Raw genomic sequence first — 27,040 nt, 5'->3', positions numbered from 1 at the left:
CCACTCATCAGTCATCACTGTTTGCTTGTGTCATGCTTCTTTCTGATACTGCAACTACATCCTTTTCAAGCCGCTATTGGATTCCAACTGCCGTGGATAAATCGTCAGTTTCAATCCCATCTTTATATTCATTGTTTCTGGTGTCTTTCTGAACTCATCCTTATGTTCCTTTTAGACAGGTGAGTTTTCTGTCCTATGACGACTACTTAGAGAGAGGGGTTTATTGTTGTTTATGTATGCTGAGTTCGAAAAAACTCAATGCAGATTTATTTCCATCCCATAATTCGTGATGCACATGAAGGTGTACATAGTAATTTAGATCCCAAGGAACTAGGTGTTGCAAATTAAAAGAGGGCCAGAAGAAGGACTTTCCAAATGACATTGAGGAATGTGATTTTGACAGAGATATCACACATACAGCACATATCAACGTATTCTTCAATGATGCTGTTTATTTAGAGCTTCGAGGAACAAGAAGTTCTGGTGAAGCAGAGCAAGGAAAGATGAAGAAGATAGAGGAGCTCGATTCCTTAAATTAAAGGAGCGTCTACTGCTTCAGGAAACAGCTGGCCTTAATATATACCTTCAAAGTAGTCATGCTTCATTCATGCTTACTCTTTTATTTTATTTTCTTAGTATTTTTATAGCCTAACGTTTTGGTCGTTATACATCCTTCTTTTCCTTTGTTAAATTATTAGTGCAATTTTGGTAATCCTTTGTTACATATTTCTCTTATGTTGAAACTACTAATACTTTATGTGAAGCTAAGAAAATACAAATTTAACTTTGAGTATGTATAATAATATAGTTACAAATTGTTACTACTATAAAAAACCATATCAATAAGTAGATTATTAATCCTTATATTATATATACATATATGATTGATTTTATTTTTAATTATACACAATCTGAAGAAATAAATTCCATGTAGCCTTTTTAATCAAATTTTCTATATTTCTATTCTCCATCACTTTCTGTGGCATCATCCGTACTAGTGTAAAAAAAACCTAGGAGTACGGACACTTTAGCTCAGAAAGGTCAAAACGTCTAATACTATATAAACAATCTCTTTATTCCTAAAAATAGTTTCTAAATAAATAAATAATGAATGAATGAATGACTTGTATTTTTTGCCTCCTTAAATTAAATTGAATAACTCCACAAGGATACTTCGGCATCATCAAATTCCACGTCATCAACGCCATACTCACTCGCACAGTAATGCGTTGGAGACATCAACGCCATGGTCCTCCAAATCTCCGGCACCCCTTCTTCTTCTTCTTGCTCTTCCGCCGCCTCTGCCACCATGGTCGTCTCTGACGCGCCCTTTACCCCCACAGCACCCTCCCGCCTCACTTCACCAGTCTCCGATTCCGTCACGGGGCGGAATGCCTCCGCAGCTTCCGCTGCAGCTTTCTGGATGTCTCTTGCGTCTGTCGTCTCCGGCACCGGAAGGCGCCACGCCGAGTCTGCGAAGTTGAGGCAGGCAGACCTCCCCCTGAGAGCGATAGCGGCCACGTCGTGCGCACGCGCTGCCATCTCCGCAGTGGCGAACGTCCCGAGCCATATCCTCGTCTTCTTGTTTGGCTCCCTCACCTCGCAAACCCACTTGCCGGAGTTCCTCCGCCGCACGCCGCGGTAGACAGGGTGGCGCGTCTCCCTGAACTTTTTCCTCCCCGCTCTCTTCTTGGGGTGGCTAGCCGCCAGCACTACCTCCCCCTCCGACAACGGCGATGACAAGACAGTGTTCTCCGAGGAGCTACTCGCAAGCTGGTTATTGACAATATGATTGATGGGAAACATGCTAATGGATGTAAAGTTTATAACTTTGAAATTATTTGAGTGAATGGAATAGTTTGTTGAAAAGGGTGAGTTTATGGCTTTTGATGTCTTTGTTTCTGGTCTTGACTTGTTGTTGTGTGTGTTTTTGGGAGGGAAATAGAGAATTGAAATTGATGAGTTATATATAGTGTGTGCGGGAAGTGAGACTGTGTTTGAAAGGAAAGTGGCAACGCGGACTCTATGTAGAGGAGACAGCTAAGTAATTTAATGTTTCTAGTATTTAGGGCTTAGTTTATTTGAGGAATTTGATTGGGAGTTATGGGTTGCAGTTTGTCTTTGTCTTCCCACGGTATGGACTATGGTTAAGGAATTGTAAGAACTAATAAGAACTAGCAGAGTGGGCTTCGCCTTTGCATTTAACAAGTTGGAGTGTGGATTATGACACGTGTGACTTTGTCTCCCCACATCTAGTTTCTACTTTCTAGATTTTAAAACTGGATAAGGGGGGGCTTGACTGAAAGGGATAGGAGAAGGTGAAGAGAAAGGAGGGGGTGTGTGTCTCTTGAATTGTGATAAGCCATCCATCACCTGGAAAGAGAGATACAAGAATTCGTGAACTGAACTGGGTGTCCTTGTCATGGTCAAACGAATTGAATCTTTAACCTTATTATTAATATTTTATATTTTATTATCTTCTTTTAAGATTTAAAAATCTTATTTATATATTAAAATTAATTATTATATATTTATGTATAAAATATATAATTTAATTTAATATATTTTTAATATTTATTTTATATTTTAATGTGTATTTTATTTTAATATAATTTATTTTAATGTATATTTTATATGATTGTTTAAGATTAAAAATTCATTTTGTTCTTTTTTTTTGTATTTAATTCAACTAATTAAAGGGAGTTAGCGGTGTCCATGGATCGGATGGTATCCGTAGATCCGCGGTAAATATTCACATCCGATCCGAAAATTGCGGATACGATCCGATCCGTAAATTGATCGGATTGGATCGCGAATATCAGCTCTACATTCGCGTATCCGATCCGCGGATCCGCAGATTCGCACAATAATAATTAATAAATAAATATATATGTTTAGTATTATATTTACTTGTATGTTTTAGTTAGTAATTATTATTCATATATCATATTATTTTATTTTTATTATTTAAAAAGAGTTTGATTAAAAATATTTTAGCAATAAATAAGTTTAAAAGTATGAAAGAAATATTTTTATTAAATTTTTTACATTGAAATATGATTAAAAAGAGAAGATTTAATTATGCCGATAGAAATTATGTGGATCGGATCGAATTTTCGGCCATATCCGATCCTATCCGCAGACACCCCTAAAGGGAGCGATTGGGCTTAGATCCTTTGGATTTTGTGGGTGGGAGTTGCCTCCGGTCTTGGCTTCGTCAGTGTGACGAAAAGGTTAGAAAGCAAGAGGAGACAACGCACCGCACTTGACCCTTAGATTGAATTATTTAATAGTATAGTTAAGACTTAATTAAAGTGATTTCACAAAGCTGGATTTGCGTAGGGAAATGATACTGTGGACTTGGATCATGGACAGACAACTCACAAAACCAGGGTTCATACTTACATAACCACATGCCAAAAATATGTGTGCGTACTGCGTAGGCATAGCGTTATTTTTCTTCTCTTATTTGCTAGCTTTTTGTCCCAACTTGCCAATAAAATACCATTAACTTCAAGTTTAATGAGTGTACCAAATCAAAGAAGTTTGATCAATGTAAACAAAAAAATTAAAAGAATAAAAAGGAGGGGGTGGAGTGGTTTATCGGTAGACAATTATGTTTTCTATAACAAAATAGAATAAATTATTATGAATTTTGACAAATAGATGATGAGAGATTAAAAGAATTTGACAATTGACTCGCATATTCTTTTTAGTTTACCTTAATAAATTAATGAAATATTATTAACAATTTTTAGTGTTATGATTCTTTGTTTATTTATTTATTTGGTCATGCTCCATGGAAGTTTCTGAGTTTCCTATTTCTTTTTGTTATTAGAGTCCTTTTTTATTTATTTTGGTAATGTGGAAGGTTATTCCGAGTTTAATGGACTGGTTTGGGTTTGCTCTGAGCCCAATAAAAGCCCAACAAATGGAAGCTTCTTCCATTGGAGAAATAGGAACAGTAGTTGACCCAAAACAAACACGAGAATAGAAAAGGAGGGAAGGGTGACCCAAAGAAACAAGAAAAAATTAGAGCACGACAAAAAGATAAGAAGAAGGAAAAGGAGAAAATAGTTAAAAAGAAAAGAAGTAGGGCCAGTCTGAAATTTCTAGAGTGTGAGGCCTCAACCAATTACTAAACTCAACTGAGCACATAGTCAGAGATGCCTTTTCTGTGAGGTGACATCCATCACACTTTCCCAAACGCGGTTGACAGTTATTAACTGCCTTTTTCCATCCGTACTTTACTATTACTGTTGCCTTATCCCTTCATACCTAATATAGAGTAATCTAAAATCACAAATCTTAAGGGCTATCTTTCTTTCTATTTGACTTCAACTTTTGTTGTAAAATCTAGTAGATCATCCTAGATAGTGAATATTTTAAGAATAATTATAGGTAAATAATAAAAATATTAAACGAAGTAAATAATGAATATATTGAATGTTTAATTTATTAAGTGTATAGATAATTATTTTAATATTAAAATTTAAGTGAGTAATTTAGAATATAGTATTGTTTTATTTAAATTGGATCAATTTTAAAACTCGTTATTCATATTATTTAAAAAAAGTTATTGATTACTTAATATGATTCATGTTTTAAATGCTCTAGTTAATAAATATATTAACAAACACTTGTCAAATATATTATGAAATAAAAAATTTAAGTTTTTAGTTATTGTGAAAATAATTTTAATCTTATTTTTATATTTTTCATATATTGATAAATGAAGCCCATCGATATTGTACATCCAGAATATTTTACTGGTGAATTATAGTGACGGTGCGGGACCCAGGTTATTCAAATTGAATGACTGATGAAGAAAACGACGAAAAGGGTGCTATTTACTGAGATAACAAAAAGGTTGGTATTCCTTTGTTCATTTTACGCGGAACCGAGTAGAATACGTGGATTCCCACAATTATTTTGTACCGTTTTTTTTTTTTTCAATTTTCTATCTGAAGCAAACAATTAAATATATATGTTGTTACTATTTTGACCTTAGACTCTTTAGAGAGTTAATCAATGTTAGTATTCAATTTGTCAATGAACTTGTATATAGAATGCATGATTTTCTGGGGAAACAAACATAGGTCACATAATGTGATAGTGACTGGCTATAAGGTAGATTAAAGGGATGCAAAGTTTGGGCCCAGAGACACCATTTAATTTCGGCTTTTTCTTTCCATCCTTATGAAGGCAGTGCCTAAGTTCTTCTATTATTATTCATCCACAATCAAGACAAACCAACACACAGAGAAAAAAAGTGGGCCATTCTTTATGGAATGATCAGCTAGTAAAATCCATAGACTCAGTTACACACAAGGTAAAAAGATAAAGGGGCAACAGAATTAGATGTTTAAACGTGGTTCCAATAAATTAAGCATTTACAACAAGTTTTTTGTTATTTTTATATTTACAAGAAATTTTTACTGTACATCTCTGATTCTCCAGTGAAATTATATAGTCACAAGAAAGTTTTTCAAAGGGGTGAAATTATATAGTCACACAAAAGGGATTTTGAGTGACACAATTTGTGCATAAATCTAGCCTTCACCTTAAGAAGGGGCTTAAACATACGGTGTTACATGTTATGAATTATCTTTTATGAAAACTAAATTAGTTAGATAAAGATATATAAATAATTTTATATTTAATATATTTTTTCTTTTTGAATTTGAAATATGAAGAATTTTAAGTCTATTTCCTTTTTTTTTTTACAAAACAAAGATATATATGAACGAGTTAAATCAAATTAGTGGCACAAATGTTTCTTTTGACTATTAATTATCAGCCGTATCCTATTTTATTATCTTTAACTTGACATTTTACACTTTTTATTACAAGTTTTATTTTTTTTGAAAGAGAGAAGCTCAACACAACAAGTGGAGCGAAACAACATAAGAATCAGTGAATATCATAAAGCAATCTAGGTAACTCCTATCAACACTAATGCTTATCCCCTTGTCATCTCCGGCATTGCCATCAACAACAAAAAGGATCTACACCTAACCACTCCTTATAGTTCATGAAAGACATATGAATGATCTCGTCAACCCCTTTTCCTTTATTCTGAAAAATTCTTCGGTTCCTTTCTAGCCAGATGTTCCATGTAATCGCACAAAATCCCATCAACCACCTCTTGCGCTCCACCTTGCTAGCTGATATCCCAGTCCAACTTATGAAATGTTCTTTTAACGTTCCCGGGCAAGACCATAGCCTCCCAACAAATGATAACCAAGTACACCAAACCTGCCAAGAGAAATCACAACCAAGGAACAAGTGGTGACTATATTCAATGTTCTTGTTACAAAACACACATACAACATCTTCGTGGTGAATAACTCCCAACCGACTCAGTCTCTCCTTCGTATTGACCCTACCAGTCAACACAAACCAGACAAACAGTTCAACTCTTGGTGGAACTAAACCTTTCCAGATTGTCTTTGTAAAGTTGTAGCTTGTTATGTCCTCCGGAATGATGTCCTCCTGTAGTACCTGCAAAAAAGAGTTAGTAGAAAAGACCCCTTGTTTATCAAATTTCCATACAACTCTATCCTCACTGCCATAATCCAATTTGACCAGCCTTAATACATCATGCAATTGGTTCACTAGATTCAACTCCCATTGGAATAGCTCTCGCCTCCATTGGAAGTTCCATATCCACTCAGCCCCATCCCAAAACCCGCAATCCCCTATAACAGATCCTCTTTGGTTTGAAACTGAGAAAAGTCTCGGAAACTGATCTTTCAGAGCACCACCACGTAACCAAACATCCTCCCAGAATCGAGTCCCTCTTCCATCACCCACCTCCATAGCTAACCCAGTAATCATCTTTTGTCTTACTTGCTATTTCTTGAACTGTATCTGGCAGATATCCTTCCAAGGACCCCCCTTAATGGATAAAACCTGAGAGGACAACAGCACACTTGGGTCCAGGTTATTACACGAACAAACCACCTTTTTCCACAGCGGACAATCCTCCTTTGAAAAGCGCCACCACCACTTAAAAAGAAGGGATGTGTTTCGCAACATGGCATCCCCAACACCCAACCCACCAAGCTTTTTAGGCGCCTGCACCACCTCCCACTTTACCAGAGCCATACCATTCCTACCATCCTCCTTACTCCATAGAAATCTTCTCTGTAAGGAAATAAGTTTCTCTGCAACAGCCTTCGGCATCTTATACAGGCTTAAATAATATACAGGGAGGCTATTTAGTACAGATTTAATGAGCACCAACTTACCGGCTTTGTTAAGGACTTTGGCTTTCCAAAGGCTGAGTTTTTCCTCCACTTTGTCAATGATTGGCTTCCAAGTCTTCACCAACCTTGGATTAGCTCCTAACGAGATCCCCAAGTATTTTACTGGAAGGGAGGCTTCCTTGCAACCCAGCACGCAACACATATGCTGAACCCACTGAGCATCACAGTTAATAGGAATCAAGCTAGATTTATCAAAGTTGATGCTTAACCCCGACATCAGCTCAAAACATCGAAGAATCCTCCTGTAGTTCTTAATTGTCTCTTCCTCTGGAGGACAGAACAGAATGGTATCATCCGCGAACTGAAGATGCGACAGCTCAACCTGATCTCTACCTATCAGTAGTGGAGATATGCGTCTGTTTCTAACCGCCTCCCCAAGCATCCTATGTAACACATCAACGACAAGGACAAACAAAAAAGGAGACAGTGGGTCACCTTGTCGTAGACCTCTTTCCATCTTAAACGGCTTGGAAGGTGAACCGTTTATCAAGACTGACATAGAGCAAGTACTGACGCACTCCATAACCCACCCCCTCCACCTTCTTCCAAACCCCATTTTCTGTAAAACAAAATCCACGAAGCTCCACTTTACTCTATCGTATGCCTTCTGGAAGCCTAACTTTATTATCACCGCTTCCTTTCTTCTCAGTTTAAGCCATTGAACAATTTCGCAAGCAATAAGAGCCCCGTCATGAATTTTCCTGCCCTTAACAAAAGCACTCTGTGTCTCACCTACAAGCCGTGGCATTATTGTTCGCATTCTCCTAACCAGCATCTTAGAGATGACTTTGTATACACACCCGACCATACTGATAGGCCTAAGGTCCTTGATTTCCTTTGCTCCAGTAAACTTAGGAGCCAAAGCAACCCAAGTGAGATTAGTACCCGCCGGTAACCTGGAGGACTGGAAAAAGTCCAACACCGCTCCCGTGAACTCAGAACCAATTTCATCCCAACACTTCTTTATGAAGTTCATGTTATAGCCGTCACAACCAGGAGCCTTTGATGATTCACAATCCCACACTGCTTCTCTAACCTCCTCAGGGGTCAGCTATATCTCCAAAGCCAAAGCATCAGCCTCACTGATCTTCTCCACCAGACCGTCTCTAAACCCCACCAATGGTGACTTCTCCTGGTGGTACAAGTCTTTGTAGAAGTCCCTTATTGCAATCTTGATTCTAGCTTGATTCCTAATCAATCTTCCATTAATAACCAATGCATCAACCCTGTTGTTTCTCCTTCTCGCCGAAGCTATGTTGTGGAAGTACCTTGTGTTTTTATCTATGTCCCTGGCATGTCTTGAGCGCGACATCTGCTTCCAATGTAACTCTTTTCTAACATACCACTTCGAACAACATGTCACAAGCGCTTTCCTTCTTGCCTCCACCGTTTCATCATAAGCCCCATCACCCACCATGTCATCAATCTTCTTGATCTCTTCCTCCAACAGCAAAATTTTGTTGTCCATGTCTCCAAACTTGTCTTTATGCCATCTTCTCAAAGGACTTGCCAAAGCCTTCAGCTTATCCATGAATTGCATCTCTTGTAACCCTCTCCATTCCTCCTTTACCATTCTTAAGAAACCTTCATGTGTAAACCACGAGTCAAGGCTTCTGAATGGTCTAGGGCCATCTCTCAATCTCTTATCTTCCACTATAAGAGGACAATGGTCTGACAGTCCCCTTGGACCACCTCGTAATCGAGTCTCCGGGAACTTTTCTACCCACTCCAAACTAACCAAGGCCCTGTCAATACGGCTACAAGAACGTCCTCTGAACCAGGTGAACTTACGGTCAGTAATCGGCAAATCCACTAAACCCATGTCTTGTATCCAGTTCTTGAAATCCTCCGCCGACAAAGATAAGCTATCAGTACCTCTCCTTTCTTCAACATGTAAAATCTCATTAAAGTCCCCTATGAAACAACAGGGAACCTGGCATAGACCAGCTATGTAACTCAGCTCCTCCCACACAACAAGCTTCTCATCTCTAGCATGTGCACCATAAACTAATATAAAAGCACAATTAAAATTATTCTACAACAGAGTTCCTTCAACACACAACCATCTCTCACTTTTATAGCAATTTCTAACATCAAAAAAACCCTCATCCCATATTAGCAACAATCCGCCAGACGCACCAGTAGCCTCAACATATTCCCAACCAACACAACTATCCCCCCATATTCTTGAAATATCAAATCTAGTCACTGACGGTCTTTTAGTCTCTACCAAACCTAGCATGTTTAATCTATATTTTCTTTTTAGGTCCTTCACCATTCTCAGTTTTCCGTCACCCCTCAACCCCCTAACATTCCAAGAACTAATAATCATTTTAAATAAATACTGCACACCTTTTTTTGTGTTTTGGGCCTGCTTCGTCTAGCTTTTGCCTTCTGTTTTGTCAGTCTTTTCTTCCGAGCTATTTCTTCATTCTGTTGTTGAAGTACTGCCATAATATCCTCTTCTTCATCATATAGTTCAGCCCCTGACTCCTTTGCCGATTCCCAAACCCTTTTGTTTTCTATCAGCTGCTCCTTCAATTTTGAACTCTCACTGTCACTGACTTCATTGTCATTTGCAATCTTTCTGTCCTCCTTACTATCCTTATCATCACTGAGTTCATTTTGGTCCTGAAGCTCTGGTAAAGTTCGGTGGCAAGTCGCTTCAAATTCAGGCGCTTTACAGTCATTTCGTTGCACTCCGTCACTGTTCTCATAAGAAGCATCGTTACAGTGTCCATTATTCTGTCCCTCATCTCTATCGTTAGACCCTCGGGCCCGTTCAGGCACCCCAACAACTATTAGTTTACTGCATCCTACCTCCATTACCAGATCTCCTCTGCTCCTAAGCTTCCTTCGCCTATCATCAGAATCCAAGTCGGAGTCCCCAGCTGATTCACATGGTTCGGCTTCCATGGGGAGCGTCGGAATCGTCATCAGCCCATCACCGCCGCCTTCCATCCCGGTTCCTCGCCGCTGCATCGGACCTGCCCTACCTGCCGACACGTCGCAACCTCCAACTTCAGGGCATGGCCGTAGCCTGGGTTCCATGCCTCCCACAATACGGAGCACCTCGTGCGCGGCTGCAGCAGGGCACAACGCGTCTCCACGCTGCGAAGCAATTCCAACCTGACCCGTTCCCATGCAACCCGGCCCAGTAGCAGTTCCCGTGCCTCCATCATATTGCAATGAATTGAATTTTGGTTCGTGGCCCAACAAGGGCCTGCTGCTGATTGTATCTTCGCTGGGCCCATGGCTGGATTTTTGGCTAGAGGCCTTGTACATTCCTTTGCTAGCCCAATAGTCTTGCAGCAATAATTCCATGATACCGTTACTTCTGAATCCCCTTTTGTACTCTCCTCATATCCCAGTAAATCAGCTGAACCATGAATGCCAGAATTATGAGGATAATATGTTACTAATTTCATTTGATCGGGACTTAAATATTCATAATTCCATTCGTTCGAAATTTTTTCTGAAATTACCAATCTGTCCTTGTCTTCAACCTCCTCATGCTGTCTCTCCATTATCACTTCTGCAGCCTGATCTGTACAGTTCGTCGAATTTATTGAGTTTTCCGACCACCTAACTGCGTCACCACAAGCTCTTGCACATATATTCTCCTGTTGTTCACAACTGACTGCTTCGCCTTCCACAGTTCCTGCCTGACAATTCATCCCAAAAATTTCACGTCCCACTTCTTTTACCAACACGTCAAAGCCACTTATTACAAGTTTTATATCTTCTAAAATTACACACAATCTTCATAATACCTAATGTTTAACACGTTTCACACACAAAAGGGCATCCCAAATCCCCAATTCTTATGATAATTTGTTTTTGGATGTAGAAATTGATACCTTACAACTGATAAAGAGACAGTGAACCACGGAGTCCATGATAAGACCGTACAACAGGCTATGTGATTTTCACTTTTATGCCTATATATATTCAATTGCTAAGGACAAATCCCCGCTTAGCCCAAAATGGGATATCATAAACGACAAATCTTTTTCTTTTTTTATTCACATAAACAGTACACTACTGTATGTCAAATACAAAACTCTTTTTCTAAAACATCTTTATATTGAATCAGAAAAATTAAAATATAAATTAGGATTTATATTTTTTATTATGCCCTAAACACAGTCATATTAACTAATACTTACTAAATATATTTAATTATAATAAATGATTTCAACATTATAACTCAGTTAAACGATTAATTTTCAGTTTCTCTTTTGTAATTCATGTGGAATTTTAACATTTTTTCTTCTTTTATTCGGTAACTAACAATTCTTCTCAATGGCTAAATAAAATAGGTATAAAATAAAGAATAAGTACAAGGAATTTTTTTTTGAGATAACTATACTATATAAATTTTGTTTATCAGAATTAAGTGTCTGAATATTTTTTATAAGTACTACATTTATACCACTCGAAATATTTTTTATTTGAATAGAAAAGTTATGATGTAATCTCGTGTTCAACATATTTTACATAAAAAGAACAATCATATAGTTCCAAGACAGTAAATGGAAATTTAATTAAGATAATAAACTTTTTAGAAAGAAGGGTATAGGATTAGGGATAATGTGAGATCAGAGAAATTGTTTTGGTGCAACCGCTTTTGGAACAATAGTTTTGAAGAGCACAGTGGCATTTAATTTGTGGTAGTTTTCTTATCAATGGAAAGAACCATATGTGAGAAATGGAAATTTAGGTTTGATGAGGGTAAAGATATTTAGGGATTTAGTTATATTGATCGGTTTGGTTTGATTTGATTCATCTTTTTTCTATTAATTAAAACTGAAAATTAAAATGAACCAATAAAAAATTGCAAAAAATTATTTTTTTTAATTTTCGATTTATTTGGTTATCAATTTTTTTATTCAGTTGATCGATTTTGTTTGAGTTGAATCGATTTTAAATACTCCTAACTACTACTATCCAAAATTTTTATCTATTATACTACCACCTATTTTTCTCTTCTACTATCATTCATAACCAAAAATAATTAAATAATTCAAATAACAGAAAACTCTAATAGTTTCAATAACAAATTTAACTATTAATGGCAGCAAGAATTATATTTTAATAATTAATTCAACAATTATTATATTCAAAAAAAAAACTGAAACAAAGAGCAACATATTCTTCATGATGAATAAATCCATCAGACTCAAAATCTGGCTCAACCGGAGAAAATGGATATATTCTGACTCTCTAAGTATATTTATATATTATTAAGTCCATCAAAAATTTATATCTTACTATAATATTCATATATTTTGATAATTAATAGTTAAATTCATTTCTGAAAGGTCACTCATTTTTTAAATTAGTCCTTAAATGATTTTTTTAGTTATATTAGTCTTTGAAAGATAAAACGTAAGTCAAATTGGTCTTTCTATTAGTTAGATGATGACGTGTCACATTAAGTGCCATGTGTCACCAGATAATTGATTGACGTGTCAAGTCAGTTACACCTAGCATCCCACATATCACTTGACATGTAAAAAAGTTATTTATAATCAAAATAGTCTTTGAAAGTTTAAACAGTATGTCATTTTCATCTTTAAAATTTTAAAAATTAATCAAATTAGTCTTTATATAATTTTTTTTTCATAATATTAAATTTAAAATTTTTTTTATAGTACTAATTTTAATATTACTTTTAGACCTTAATAAACAAAATTCTCTTTACATAAAATAATAAAAATAATTAAATTATTATAAAATTATATTGTCATTTGTTTTTTAAAATTTTACCTTTTCTAATTGTAATTTTGTATAGTGACATTTTTTTATTTAAACGAATTTATTAAATTATTGTGAATTATATATTTAAAAATTTAATATTTTAAATTTCACTAATAATATAGTAGTTATTTTAAAATTTAAATCTTTAAAATTATAACTTTTATTATTTTTTAATTTATATGGTAGAACTTAATAATTAAAAAACTGATTTATCGAATCACTTGTTGAATCTTAATATTTTAATATAAATATTTATATGATAGAACTCAAATTATTGTTGAATCTTAATAACTAGTATATAACTAGTACATACTAAAAGTTTTAATATTTTGGATTTCACTAAATAATATAGTAGTTATTTTAAATATTTTAATCTTCTATTCGACAAGTGATCCCATAAATCGGTTTTTAAATTATTGAGTTCTATCATATAAATTAAACAATAATATAAATTATAATTTTAAAAAATTTAAAAGATTTAAATTTAAAAATAACTACAATATTATTTAGTGAGATTTAAAATATTAAATTTTTAAATATATAATCAACAATAATTTAATAAACTCATTTAAATAAAAAAATTTCACTATAGAAAAATCTTACAATTTAAAAATGAAAAACTTTAAAATATAAATGACAAAATAATTTTATAATAATTTAATTATTTTTATTATTTTATGTAAAGAGAATTTTGTTTATTAAAGTCTAAAAATAATATTAAAAGTAGTACTATAAAAAATTATTTTAAATTTAATATTATGAAAAAATAAAAAAATTTATATAAGGACTAATTTGATTAATTTTAAAAATTTTAGAGATGAAAATGATTTATTTTTAAATTTTTAGAGACTATTTTAATTATAAATAACTTTTTTACATATCAAATAATACGTTATCATGTTACGTAATATTTAACGTGTACGTAATACTTTATCATCTAATTAGCAAAAAAATCAATTTAATTTACGTTTTATTTTTTAAAAATTAATATGACTAAAAAATTATTTAATAATTAATTTAAGAGTAGTGCTAGGGAGCCAATGACCTAAACGTACAATGTGTACAATGGACTAAATCTTTGATTTATGAATAAAATGAACATCACCTATACTATTCCAAGGTTCAAACTCTTGACCTTTCGGATCTGGAACTCTAATACCATGTCCTGAAACCACTCATCTTAAAAGCGTAACCTGATAGGATAATGTAACACTAATAATCATATTTCTAATACTTTCTAAATCTTCATTGTACACATTGTACGCTTAGGTCATTGGCTCTCTATACTTTCTCTTTAATTTAAAAAATAAACTATCTTTTCAGAACAAATTTAATTATTAACCCATATTTTGGGTGAACATGGACACTATCCATACAGGATGTAACGGTAGGATTAAGGATAATATGAGAGAATTGTTTTGGTGCAGCCGCTTTTGGAACAGTAGTTTTGAGGAGCACAGTGGCATTTAATTTGTGGTAGTTTTGTTATGAATGCAAAGAGCCAAATGTGGGCATGGCCGATATAGGAGCAGCAGCCCCTGTCTACATCTTTTCTTGGGTTGTGCATCAAACAAGTCGGCCAACCCTCTCCAATTAATTAATTAATTAATTATATATGATTATATTTAATCATTCTCATTCACTCATTCATGTGAAGAATAATAATGTAGTCCCCATGTAACGATAATATTACCTGTGTGTAGTCTATTTTACACTTGTCGATCATCGTTAAAGTTGGGAGCTAGGATTCAAGAACCATCTGCCATCTGCCATCTGGTCTTGTCATGAATAAGAGGAATCTGAATTTTCAATCTAGGGACTTTATATGAAATGGAAACCCTTCATCACAATAACCCAATTGCAAGGCGACATCAACTACCCTACATCATTTAATTATCACATAAATATATTTAATAATATAAAATTCTTTAAAACTGAAATTTGTATATATATATGATTGCGATACGTGGACGTAAAAAGTTACTATGGATGTGTGGCAAAAGAAATTCATTGTGGGAGTGCAATTTCACAAGTACATATCTCATTTCATTATCATTTATTCTTCTTTAATTTACATTATTATTTTATTCTTTATTTATATATATAATGTGTAGTACCATCAATTTTAATCAAATACGAATAAAAATATAATGATATATAATGATTTTTTTTCATAAAAAAATAATCATATTATTGTGAAAATATTTAATTATGCTACTATAAAAAACTTAATTATTTTTATAGTTGTTCAGTTTGTTTAAAAAAGGTAAAATAATACATATATAAATATATGCTCACTAATTTAATAGTTAATATTTAAAATTTAATATTTATGAAACATTCCTGTGTTCCTTTTCTTTTTCTTTAGCTTATTGTTTGATGTTATATATTATTGACGTTTTTTTTGTAACTCTGTTATGTAAAGTTTTGAATCCTTTCAATGTTTAATGTGCTATTTCAATTAAGCTTGCCTGTAATATAAGCACATCTTTTGGAGTTTTAATTTGGTGATCGATCCTTTGTACTGTATCATTTAATAAAAAGAAGTAATAGGTTTGCTCATCCAATTTCTTATTCAGAATAGTCTGCTAACCACCACAGTCCATGCAGATTGACATTTAGCTATAATTTCATTTAGATTAGATCGTATTGCTCTCTTTTGCCGACTTCCTTTAGGTAATATTTATATAAGAAATTTATTATTTTCACTTTTTTCTTCCATTTCACCTCTTTAGATTATTATTATTATTATTATTATTATTATTGTTATTGTTATTATTATTATTATTGGAAGGAACGCTTTAAAATTAAGTTAAATGTTAGGAAGGTTTTTGTGTGCAAAAAAATTAAAATAAAAACGAAAAAATTTTCAACCTATATTTTAAGGATTAAAATCATATTAGTCACGTTAACAGAATATTAATAACGTAAATAGTCCGATGTTACACTAAATTCTGTTATTTTAGTTTCGACACTCAAATGACCCAAACACAATATTATTAGTATTTATTGAATTTTTTTTTACAAAATAAATGATACAACATTATTTTTAAATTATTTAAACACTAAAATTAAAATTACATTTTATAAATTACAACATAATATTTGACTATCTATATCGACGTTTTATTAATATTTGTACGACAAAATAAAATTAACCAAAAAATTAATGTAAATCATGTTTACAAAATTTAAAAATTAAACAAAAATGATTAAAATTTAAAAAATTAAATTAAATCGTTTATAAATCAAAAAATTAACTTAAATAATAACTCTAAATAATTATATTTCTAATACTTTACGGTATGTTCAGACTTGAGACAGAACGAAGAAGTTAATAGTGAATAGTCTTTAATTTGTTCTTTGGTGCAATATGTGGGCTATAAAAAGCACTATAAAATTGAAGAGACCATTGTTTGCATCCAATTACATCTGTGCTTCACCGCTATATATATGATGACAACCCCAGAGCCCTCTATATCTAAGGTGAGAGTTCTATGATCTTTTATATATTATTGATTTATTGTATATTGTATATATGATGCTTATCTTTATTTGTTGATATACAGATTGGGGTTTTAGGGTCTCACTCGGTTCTTTAGACCTTGATGATATTATTCAAGGAATTCGGAGAATGGTTTATCTTAAAATATAACAAAAAACAATGTAAGTAAATAATATTATCTTCGACTCTTTGAAAAAAAAAATATTAATACAATTCTCTTTCTAAAGTTACAATATCCAAAATAAGATTATTCGGGTAGTAGGGTCGGTGGAAAAGGGAAAAAAGGTTGGGGCCTATAAAAACAACAGAGTTGAATAATGGTTGAGTCTGATAGGGTGTTGATTTTTTTTTTAAATACTTTATTAAAGATATTCTTTTAAAGAATAGCTTTATAAAAACTTTTAGTTTTTATATTTAATAAATTAAAATAAAAATAATTTTTAATAAGTATAAATTACAAAGATTATATCTGATAAAATTATATTTAACATTTAAAATGACTTTAATAAATATAAATACAATAAAAAATACTTATTATTAACATATAAATTTATATTAAACTTTTGAATCTTCAAAAATAGTTTAAAATCACTTCATTTTTTTCAACTAAAAGCATAAGTACAATTTATCAAAACACAAACTCAAATACATAATTTTCAAAAAACACAAGTATTTTTTTCAAAACAGACTTACCTAAATGTACGGTATTACATACACTTATTAGCCTGAGCCAAATTAAAGTGGCAACACCATTATTGTTACGCTAGAATTAAAGTTGAAAAGTCTAAAGTGTGTGTAGACTGTAGAACGAATTAGTTACTGTTATATAGTTTAGGGTTCAAGTCATTGCTTTTAAGTAATAATTTCTTTTTCGGTCTGAATTGTAAATATCAAGGTTCTGAAAATCGGACCGGACCGGCCGGTTCGATCAAATTAACCGCGAACCGACACTATAAACGGTCCGGTCCTCATATGAAAACCATCTAAATAAAAACCGCTTAAGAATCAGCGAATCGGCCAAAAATTGGTCAGTTAGACTGAATTGGTGACCGGCCGGTTATATTAAACAACGTCGTTTTATAATTTTTAAAAAATAAAAAAATAAAAAACTGAACCTGACCCGACCCGCTCGTGGAGCACCCCACCCCCCTTTCTTCCCCTGACCCCATTCATTCATTCCCCCTTTCTGAATCATCTCCAATGGAGAACCCTAGCCGCCCTGAACCATAGCCCCCTGTCGCCATCCTTCGTCCCCTGGTGTCGCCATCCTCAGCCCCAGTAACCCTACAATCTCCATTGTCGCCTTCGCCTGGTTCCTGTCCAGTAGCCCTCCATCTCCATCCTCTGCTCATCTTCTCAACACCAGCACCGCAGCACGCAGTCAACACCGGTAGCCTTCCATCTCCATCGCGTGGTCCTCAACAGTCAACACTCAGCACCGGTAGCCCTCCATCGACCCCATGTGAGTGACTCGTCCTCTGCTCATCTTCTTTGTTTTTCGCCTCTGCTCATGTTCTTCCATCGACCCCGGTAGAAACCTTGCATGAAATTGATACTCTGTGAAGTGTGAACTTCCTCTGTGAAATGTGAACTGTGGCTGTGACTGGTCAATTTAATCTCTGTGGACTGTGAACTGTGGCTGTGAACTTATGTTGTTGAAATGATGTTGTTGAAATGGATTTGTTATGTTGCTGGCCTGCTGCTACCATTTTTTAATTTTTTAGTATGATGTTTCTGAATTTTTGTTGAAATAGTTATTGATTTGAAGGTTAGGGTGATTATTTGTTTTGGAACTGAGTCTGCTGTTTCACTGCCTGATGGAAAAGTAAGTTCTCCCCATCCTCCATTGAATTCGTCCTGCTTGTCGCCCTCTGCTCAAATTTGTTACTCTGTTTTGTAAATAAGCTGAAATTTGTTGCTCAATTTCTGTTTGTTCCTTTGCTAAATAAGCTTAAATTTGTTACTCTATTTTGTACTTTGTTAATGCTGGAAACTTACTTTGCTAAATAATTATTGACTGGCTGAATTGCTGTAGGCAGAATTGTTGTAGCCAGAATTGTTAATGTTCATTGTGTAGGCAGAATTGTTAATGTTCATTGTTGTGACTGTTTTTAATTTCATATATGTTTTATTAAGCAGTGCAAGCCTTCCAAGTAACACACTCTTTGATCTTTTTGTTGGGATCTTGAAATCTGACCAAGAAATTATGGATTCTGTGAAGGATGATCTCAAAGCAGTTAAGGAAAGAGACCCTACTTGCATAAGCCATGTGCATTGCTTCTTGAACTTCAAAGGCTTCTTAGCATGCCAATCTCATAGAGTTGCTCATAAGCTATGGCTTCAAGGAAGAAAAGTCTTGGCAGTTATGATCCAGAACCGAGTTTTCGAGATTTTTGCGGTTGGTATTCATCCCGGTGCTAAGATTGGAAGCGGGATTCTGCTTGATCATGTAACTAGATTAGTGGTTGGTGAAACTGCAATGATTGGTAACAATGTGTCAATTTTGCATAGTATGACTTTAGGTGGAACTGGTAAAGCTTCTGGTGATAGGCATCCAAAGATTGGTGATGGGGTTTTGATTGGTGCAGGGACTTGTATTTTGGAAAATATTAAGGTTGGTGAATGTGCTAAGATTCGTGCTGGTTCTGTGGTGAATGGTGATTAAGGATGTTCCTCCAAGGACTACTGTTGTGATTTTGTTATGCTGCTGTTTTGAATTAATTTAGGGGTGATTATTTGTTATGCTACTGTTTTGAATTAATTTAGGAGTGATTAATGATTATTTCTAGTTGTATTGTTGCTGTTTGCACCATTACTCTTTTTACTATTTAACTTTGTATTTTGATAAGATCATATAGATTTGGTTGACATTTCATATGTTTTAAATTTGGAAGATATTTAAGATTTATATTATACTATAATTATATTTTATGATGTTTATATATAATTTATTTATTATTTTATTCAGAAACAATTTTTTCGGTTAAACCGGTTGGACCAATGAACCAATAAACCAGTAACTAGAACGGTTTAATGATCGGTCCGGTTTTTCGAACCTTGGTAAATATCGTACAAATATATTTTATCTTATTTTTATACTTAAATTTTAATGCCAACAATTTTAATGCCATATATTAAATTGATCTTTCCTGTAAATACCTTTTCCTAACTTAAGAAGGTGAAGTGGGAGAGATGATTAAACCCAATATACGTACGGCCAATTGATTATACTAGCTTTGAAATGAAATTAAACTGAAATAAATATAGTGTATGTTACTGTTCTAAGTTTTCAAATCAGGGCAGGTTATGTATTATTACCCCAAGAATTGAAAAATAAAAGATTATTCTGAATTTATGTCTATAAATATATTACAAATGATTCTTGGTTAGACATTAGTAACGTCAAATAATTATATTCTCATAATATATGAAATTCTGTCATTAAGTGTATCAATCATCTTTAATAATTCATTCTAAAAGTGGCATTGGCAATAATTATTCGAAAATCCAGGCACATGGAGTTGGTAAAATTGTTCTAGCTAGCTTGGGAGAATACACCAAAAAGGTATCGAATTGATTTGAAGAGAATTGAAGCTGCAGGTCCCAGTTCGCGAATCAGATAGATCAGAGCAGGTACGGTCCACTGATGGCTTTCAGCATTAGTAATTAATAATAAGTAACAATGCATGCACTTGTTTTATTGTGGGCAAGTTCCCCGCATCTATAACCCTATAATTTCCCTCTTCATTCTTTAATTTCGCTATAATGACTACTTAAATCATTATAGTACTTATACTAATTAAAGAGATTGTCTAAAAAAATACTACATGTGGTTGGTTGGATCTTAGTAATAAATACCTTTTTTCATATTTTTAATTTAATACATTTTTAACATGTTAAATATATAAAAAATTAGGTTTACATAAGGTTTTGATTCTTATATATTTTGTTGCTTATATTAGGTTTAAATTTACATTTTTTATTTTTGTTCCTATAATTCTTATAAGTTCAATAAACTTTAATTTTTATTATTAATTTATTCTATTAAATACTGAAAATATTGACATGGCAAGACATAGTCATTGAAATGTCACTTTTAATTTTATTAAAAAATAAGTTGGTATAAAAAAAAAAATTCAGAGACTAAATTATGTATATTATCCACTCAACTACATGTAGTGTATACGTAGTAAGATTTTATTTAAGCAAAAATATCGCCTCCACTTTTTATCATGCCCACCAAGTGGTATCTTATGAATTGTGATCCATACATGTTATTATCAGTTTATGCTGTATCATAGTACGAAGAATATCAAAAGAGACAAATTGTGATGAGAAGATAAAGGAAAAAGAAGATAGATGATATTAAATTTTTTGTTATGTACTAGTATATCTGAACAATTTCAAAAAAAAGTATTAAAATTTAATTTGAATATATAATTATTGTTTTAAAAGTTATATGCATAATTATATATATGTAACATTGAATCAAAAAACGACTTTTCATCTACTAGATGAATAATTATAAAAATAAATAAATATAACTAAATGACTATAAATTATATTTTCAGTGTAAAAAATTTAGCTCCTTTATTAAATATTCATCATGCTTATAAAGTACGGTATGATGCAAATCATTTTCAAATTGAGAGTGAATTTTGTTTTTGTTATTACAAGTACCATAACTTGATGAAGAAAGCGCTAATAATGAATGATCTTCCAAGATAATTAAGGATGGATATTATACAGTAATAAGTGATGCAAACCATTGACCAAGACATAGTCATTGTCTCTTAGATAGAAAGAAAACATATATTTTCAAATATATGATGAGTGATGCAAATTAATTGCAATTAGCAAACTAAGCACTGTTGAAATAGGGGCGCCTAGAATGAACATCCTGGCATAACCGCCGGCACAAACTTTGCGTGATGTCGGCCAAGTTTGACATCCAAAGGCAAAATGTACTATCATTTACTTGTTTGTTCTATCCCTATCCATGTTCCAAATTCATCAAACACATATTCGAAATCTAGGGAACTCGGTATATTTATGTAGGACATATATACATTCACAACATATACGATAAAAGAGAGGAAAAGAAAACATGTTATTGTCATCTACTCACTCTTTAATTTCTTCCAATGTCATATATATCTTTTTTCTACTCATAATTGTCTGCCCATTTTGGTCAAGATCTTCTTTTCATTCAACAAAAATTAAGAACCGTCGCAACTTAATTCTTTTAATTTAATAGTTTAATAATATATTTTTAACTCGTACTTTTAAATACTAATTAATGGTCAAAAACAATAAATTTTGATAGTTCTCTACTATTTTTAAATTCAAATAAAATGTAGCTATAGATAGCATCTACCTTCTAAAGCAGAAACCTAGCTTTTTCACCTAACATGGATCAATATCAGGCTACTGGCCGACATGATGGACTAGCTACTTGCATTCATTCATATATATATTTACACTACGGGCTCAGAAATATTGTGCCAAGAGAAGAGTCTCCCTTGACATCGTTGAGTAGTGAATGTGAAATATCAGAGAGGACTCATCATCATTCTTGTAATCTGAGATAGATATTGTAAATAGATGCATGAAATAAATTATGTGATATATGTATGAGTTAAGGAATTCAATTCCAATTCCAATACATTATTATTGTTTCTCAGCTTTTTTATGTTTGTATATGCTGCAAGCAAGTCATATCAGTTTAATTCATCAATCACATTTATATATATACAGCATATATCATTCGTATAATTAATTATTATTTGAGATAGATCAGATAAGCATAAAATTAAGAGATGATGCATGCATTATAAGGTAATTTGTAGTCATCATCAATAAGTATTTCCCAGCTTTTTCAAAAAACCGCAGGTCTAATTTGATGAACTCTCAATCATGCATACAATATCATCTTAACTCTTGGAAATTATGAGTTATATAAAATATAATAATTTGCAGCAAATTAAACAATAGTTGCAGATAGAATAAAGTAAAGTTAACTGGGATGAATAGGTAGATAATAACAAGAGATTCATATATATAGCTAGTAGTCCTTGCATTGCAACATAGTGAATTAGTACAGATAGAGAACCATGTATATCTCTCAGATCAGCAGCAACAAATTCATGAACTAATTAATTACAGCCAGAGAGAAACGGATGGTATTATTGAATAGAAAAGCATTGGTAGTAGCTAGTGGCTGGCTAGAAAAAAAGAGACACATACATAGAATAATCTTCATCTTCTGACTGATCTAAATACATGTAGAAAGAAATCAAACTATCTAGAAAGGCCCCATGATCCAATATTCCAGTTACAAAGCCTAACCTCTTTGCATCGAACTAGACAGATCCACCAACACTACAAAATCCTGAATCAACATTCAATAAATATGGATAGATCTTTCTCCTACAAGCAGCATTGCAGTGTCCATGAAAGTGACCCCATAACTCATCATAACAATCCCTTTAATAATCTTCTATTTACAACAACAAGAAGAACAACAGCAAGAGCAGCAACAGCAAAAACAATCGAAATTGTCTAGGCTTTGTTTGTTGTAAGACCTAAAAACACAGACAGAAAGTAAAAAGCATAGATGCCCCCAACAACAGAGATAGATAGAGATCAATTTAAGTGGCTAATTGAGCATCAAAAACTCCAGAGGGTATCTAAATCGGAATTCCCAGGGGAATCATCGGAGGAGAAAGAGTGCATCCTTGGAGGGCTAACCTGCATTCCCCTGGCCATGTCTTCGATCACACTCGGCATGTTCAGAAGCTCATCCTCGTCAATGTACTCCGTCACCATCATTCCTCCTTGTTCTTCGGTACTCAAACTGGAACAAGACCCTTCAACAATAACGTTACCACCACCACCAGCACTACTACTACCTTCTAGAGGGTTCTGCGGTGGCTTCGGAAGCCTAGCCTGAGCGGCGGCGGCGGCGGCTGCGGCGCGAATATCAGGAGGAGACAATGAGGCAGGAATAGGGTAAGAGAGTACGGAATCGGGGAAGTTGAGAGGCGCATCGGGACCCTTCAAGGCAAGAGCAGCAACATCGTAGGCAGCAGCAGCCATCTCAGGTGTTGGGTATGTCCCCAGCCAAATGCGCGTCGTCTTGCGTGGCTCCCTTATCTCCGACACCCATTTGCCACTCCGGCAGCGTGTCCCCCGGTATCGCACGGCAGAAGAGGGGGAAGAGGAGGATGAGGTTGGGGCTGGAGTAGTGGGTGGTGGGATTTGTATCGGAGGAGGAAGAGGTGGTGGTAGAGGGTTGTTACCATCATCCATGTAGTAGCTAGTAATAGTAAAAGCATAGAACAAGGGTTAAGGGTTTTTAGGACTCGCAACTTAACACTTAAATCATCAAAACCTTACCGTGGCCAAGTCGCGGGGATTATTTTTGTTTCATCACAAACACACTTTTCTGCTAATAATCAATTATTATTTTCGTTCGCTTTTTATACCAAAAATTTATTTTAATTCTCTTCGTTGTGAAATTAATAGTTATTTTTGTCATCTAATAAATCTTAATTATTAACTTCCCATAAAATTAATTATCCTTAAATATTTATTTTTTTGTTAATGATAAGCGACCAAATATTCTAGTTATCAAGTTCGCAAGTCAGTTCAATGATCCAAGTGTTTCTTCTATTTTTTTACTTCATTAAGAAATAATGTATTTAGGCAAAAATTAAATTTTCAAAAAACTCAAGAAATAAAAGAAAGAAAAAATCTAGGTCAGTACTTTTATTAAAATTTGGCCAGCACTTAACTAGTAAAAAAAAGTGAATAATTTCAAATCATTGGATAAAATCTCACACCATTAAAAATATCAATAATAACTAATTAATAACTACCGAATCACAAAACTTATTGTCCCTACCACTCTTCTAAAAAAAAATACTTATTTTGAAACGAAAGAAGTATTACCTATTTTATTAACTAATTCTTAACAAATAATAAAAATAGAAAGAAAAGTAAATAGATTTCTTGGTTGAAATAGAATTGGTATAATATTATTATAATAAATTTAATTAGAGAATTAATTTTTTAAATTCAAAATTTGAAATTCTGGTCTCTAAATCTTAAATTCTAAAAATTAAATTCAAAATTCATAAAAAAATAAAAATTTAAAAATAATTTTATAGTAAAAAGTTTAACTAATTATAATTATTTAGTTGATTCAATATTTCTTATAACAATCATGCTATTGTATAAAAAAAATGAATTATTCATATAGAATACATATTAAAATATCTTTATAATTGATTGATAGTTCGTTGTTGGCATATGTCAAAGGTGAGGAGGCCACATTGCATACACAAAATGAACACGCATTAGTGGTAGTCTTAGCTGTTAATTTGCTGGTTCTGTGTTCAGAGGATGCGCTGCTACTGTATCTTATGGGGTCTCTTCTCTTTACTCATGAAAGTGACATCAAGCCTTCTATGCACTACTCTCTCTACGTACAAAAAATCACTAAGTGTTCATTTTTTATTTTTTATAAAAAAATTGACAAAGAAAAAGAACAAGTTGTACTATGAATTAAAGTCAACTATTGATACCCAAATTTTCTTATTGGAAGCCCACTTAATCGAATTTGACTCCAGAGATTTAGTTGTGAATAATGAACATTATGTTATGTGTATAGTGCATGTATATATAGTTTCAGGCTTTCAGCTCATAATGGCCGAAAGCTAGTCGATGACACTGATGGGTGATATTTTCTTAACTCACCAAAACTGTTATATCGTATAAGTGGATCATACTTTGCACGGAGATACGTCGATTACAACGGATAAATTACGAAAAAAATTAACATGAGATCCAAGCATGATAAAAGTTGAATATGGAGTATGATAATTAAAGAGGTTTAAAAAATATAAAACATGATGCCAATATAAGTTGAGTATATAAAAATGCTTAAATAGTCTAAGGCATTATTTTTTAACCAGGAGGAAAAAATAAAAAAAGTACGAAAACCCAAGATTGTAGGGAAATAAACAAGAAAGGAGGAGAAAGAAAAGTCAAATAGATCTGAGGTGATACGAAACGAAATTAATGATAAACAAAGAGATAGATAAGAATTAGAATTAAATAAAAAAATTGAATTTAAATAGAAATAGACTGAAATTATTCTATCTTCTATTTAATTTTCTAATACAATACGAGATATAATGAATTCATTAGACCTCACTTGTTTATATTATTGTTTCATCATGAAATCAAAAAATAATTTTTCATTCTTCTAATTTCTATCAATTACAATAATTTAAAAAATATTTATATATCTTATGTTATATTAAATATAAAAATTTTTAAATTCACTAACATAAATATTAATTTACTAATTAAATAAGTAGAATTAAAATAATATATAAAATTAAAATAAATATTTTAATATTTAAAATACAAATTAATAACTTTAAAATAATAATTACATTTTTAATGTTATGTTCTAAACATCTAAAATACGTATCATCAGGCCTTGGGAAGGTGAACTCTGATTGAAGGAGGTGAAAGTAAATGTCAAGAAAATATCAGACAAAAAATTCTTGCAAGGGTTTTAATAATAGGTGAGAATTAATGTGTATGTTCAAAGAAAAATGGGAAAAAATATTAGTTCAACGAAGATTTAAAAGGGGATATAATCCTGCTACATCATTTAAAATTTATACAAAAAAAAAGGGATAGTAGTGATGGGGAAAGCTAAAAAAATAAAGCTTAACAATGATAAGAAACGTGAGTAATATAAGTGATTACAATTAATTAATAATGTTTATAAAATTATAAGAAAAAGAACTAAAATTTGTGAAGTATCCGATCCACACATGATACTTACTTACCCTATATGGAATATGGAATATACGGTGATAATCAATTTGAAATATCCTATACTTTAGTGGGACCTTCTCGCCGGTAGCTACTTTTAGTTACTCTAAATCATATTGATATCCTAATTTAGCATTATTTATTAGATTAGGAATCATATTGATAACTATATTAATGTCCACACATGATACTTACCCAGGCGTATTCAGAAAACGGCATTGCCCGTCCCTTTTCTATTTCTTTTTCTTTTCTGCTGGCCCCAATGTAAGATATGAGAACTTAGTTATTAAATAACTTAAAAGATTAATTACACATGTCATTTAATAAACAGGACCTAACAACGCACACTGTATGTTCATTCAATCTTTCCACCTTATTATTTAGCAAACACTTTTAACACTCACACTGAATTTAAAAAACAAAATAATAATTAAAATATCCAATTTTTCACAAGGTTTAGAGTTCTTTCTGTCTATTAATGCCACAAGTCATAACATGCATGAAGGGATCGGAGTTGCTATCTACGAATGCAGCCGTTCATCTCCGATCCTTAATAATGGCAACCAGCAGGTAGAGTGACGAACTAAGCTCTAATTTTTTTACGGAGACAAAGATGGTGAGGATCAGACTTATCATCATTAATTAA

At 32.9% G+C, this 27,040-nt stretch overlaps 3 protein-coding genes and 1 pseudogene across 3 annotated transcripts; 1 reads left to right on the top strand and 3 right to left on the bottom strand.

The window, feature by feature from the left end:
- Positions 1 to 931: 931 nt before the first annotated feature.
- On the bottom strand, positions 932 to 1,949 carry LOC130948065 (dehydration-responsive element-binding protein 1D-like). Its single transcript, XM_057876769.1, has one exon. It carries the CDS (start codon positions 1,804 to 1,806, stop codon positions 1,147 to 1,149), a length of 660 nt encoding a protein of 219 aa, XP_057732752.1. The 5' UTR covers positions 1,807 to 1,949; the 3' UTR covers positions 932 to 1,146.
- Positions 1,950 to 5,991: 4,042 nt separating this feature from the next.
- Positions 5,992 to 6,822, bottom strand: LOC130950143 (uncharacterized). The gene has a single exon (XM_057878684.1). The coding sequence runs from the start codon at positions 6,820 to 6,822 to the stop codon at positions 5,992 to 5,994; it is 831 nt and encodes a 276-aa protein (XP_057734667.1).
- Positions 6,823 to 14,393: 7,571 nt separating this feature from the next.
- Positions 14,394 to 19,432, top strand: LOC130950141 (serine acetyltransferase 1, chloroplastic-like; annotated as a pseudogene).
- A 3,496-nt stretch (positions 19,433 to 22,928) lies between these two features.
- Positions 22,929 to 23,979, bottom strand: LOC130951099 (ethylene-responsive transcription factor ERF027-like). The gene has a single exon (XM_057879713.1). The coding sequence runs from the start codon at positions 23,848 to 23,850 to the stop codon at positions 23,209 to 23,211; it is 642 nt and encodes a 213-aa protein (XP_057735696.1). The 5' UTR covers positions 23,851 to 23,979; the 3' UTR covers positions 22,929 to 23,208.
- Positions 23,980 to 27,040: the final 3,061 nt, after the last annotated feature.

Source organism: Arachis stenosperma, chromosome 9, assembly GCF_014773155.1.
Source record: "Arachis stenosperma cultivar V10309 chromosome 9, arast.V10309.gnm1.PFL2, whole genome shotgun sequence".
NCBI classification, from domain to species: domain Eukaryota; kingdom Viridiplantae; phylum Streptophyta; class Magnoliopsida; order Fabales; family Fabaceae; genus Arachis; species Arachis stenosperma.
This window is presented reverse-complemented; position numbering and strand designations above follow the sequence as displayed.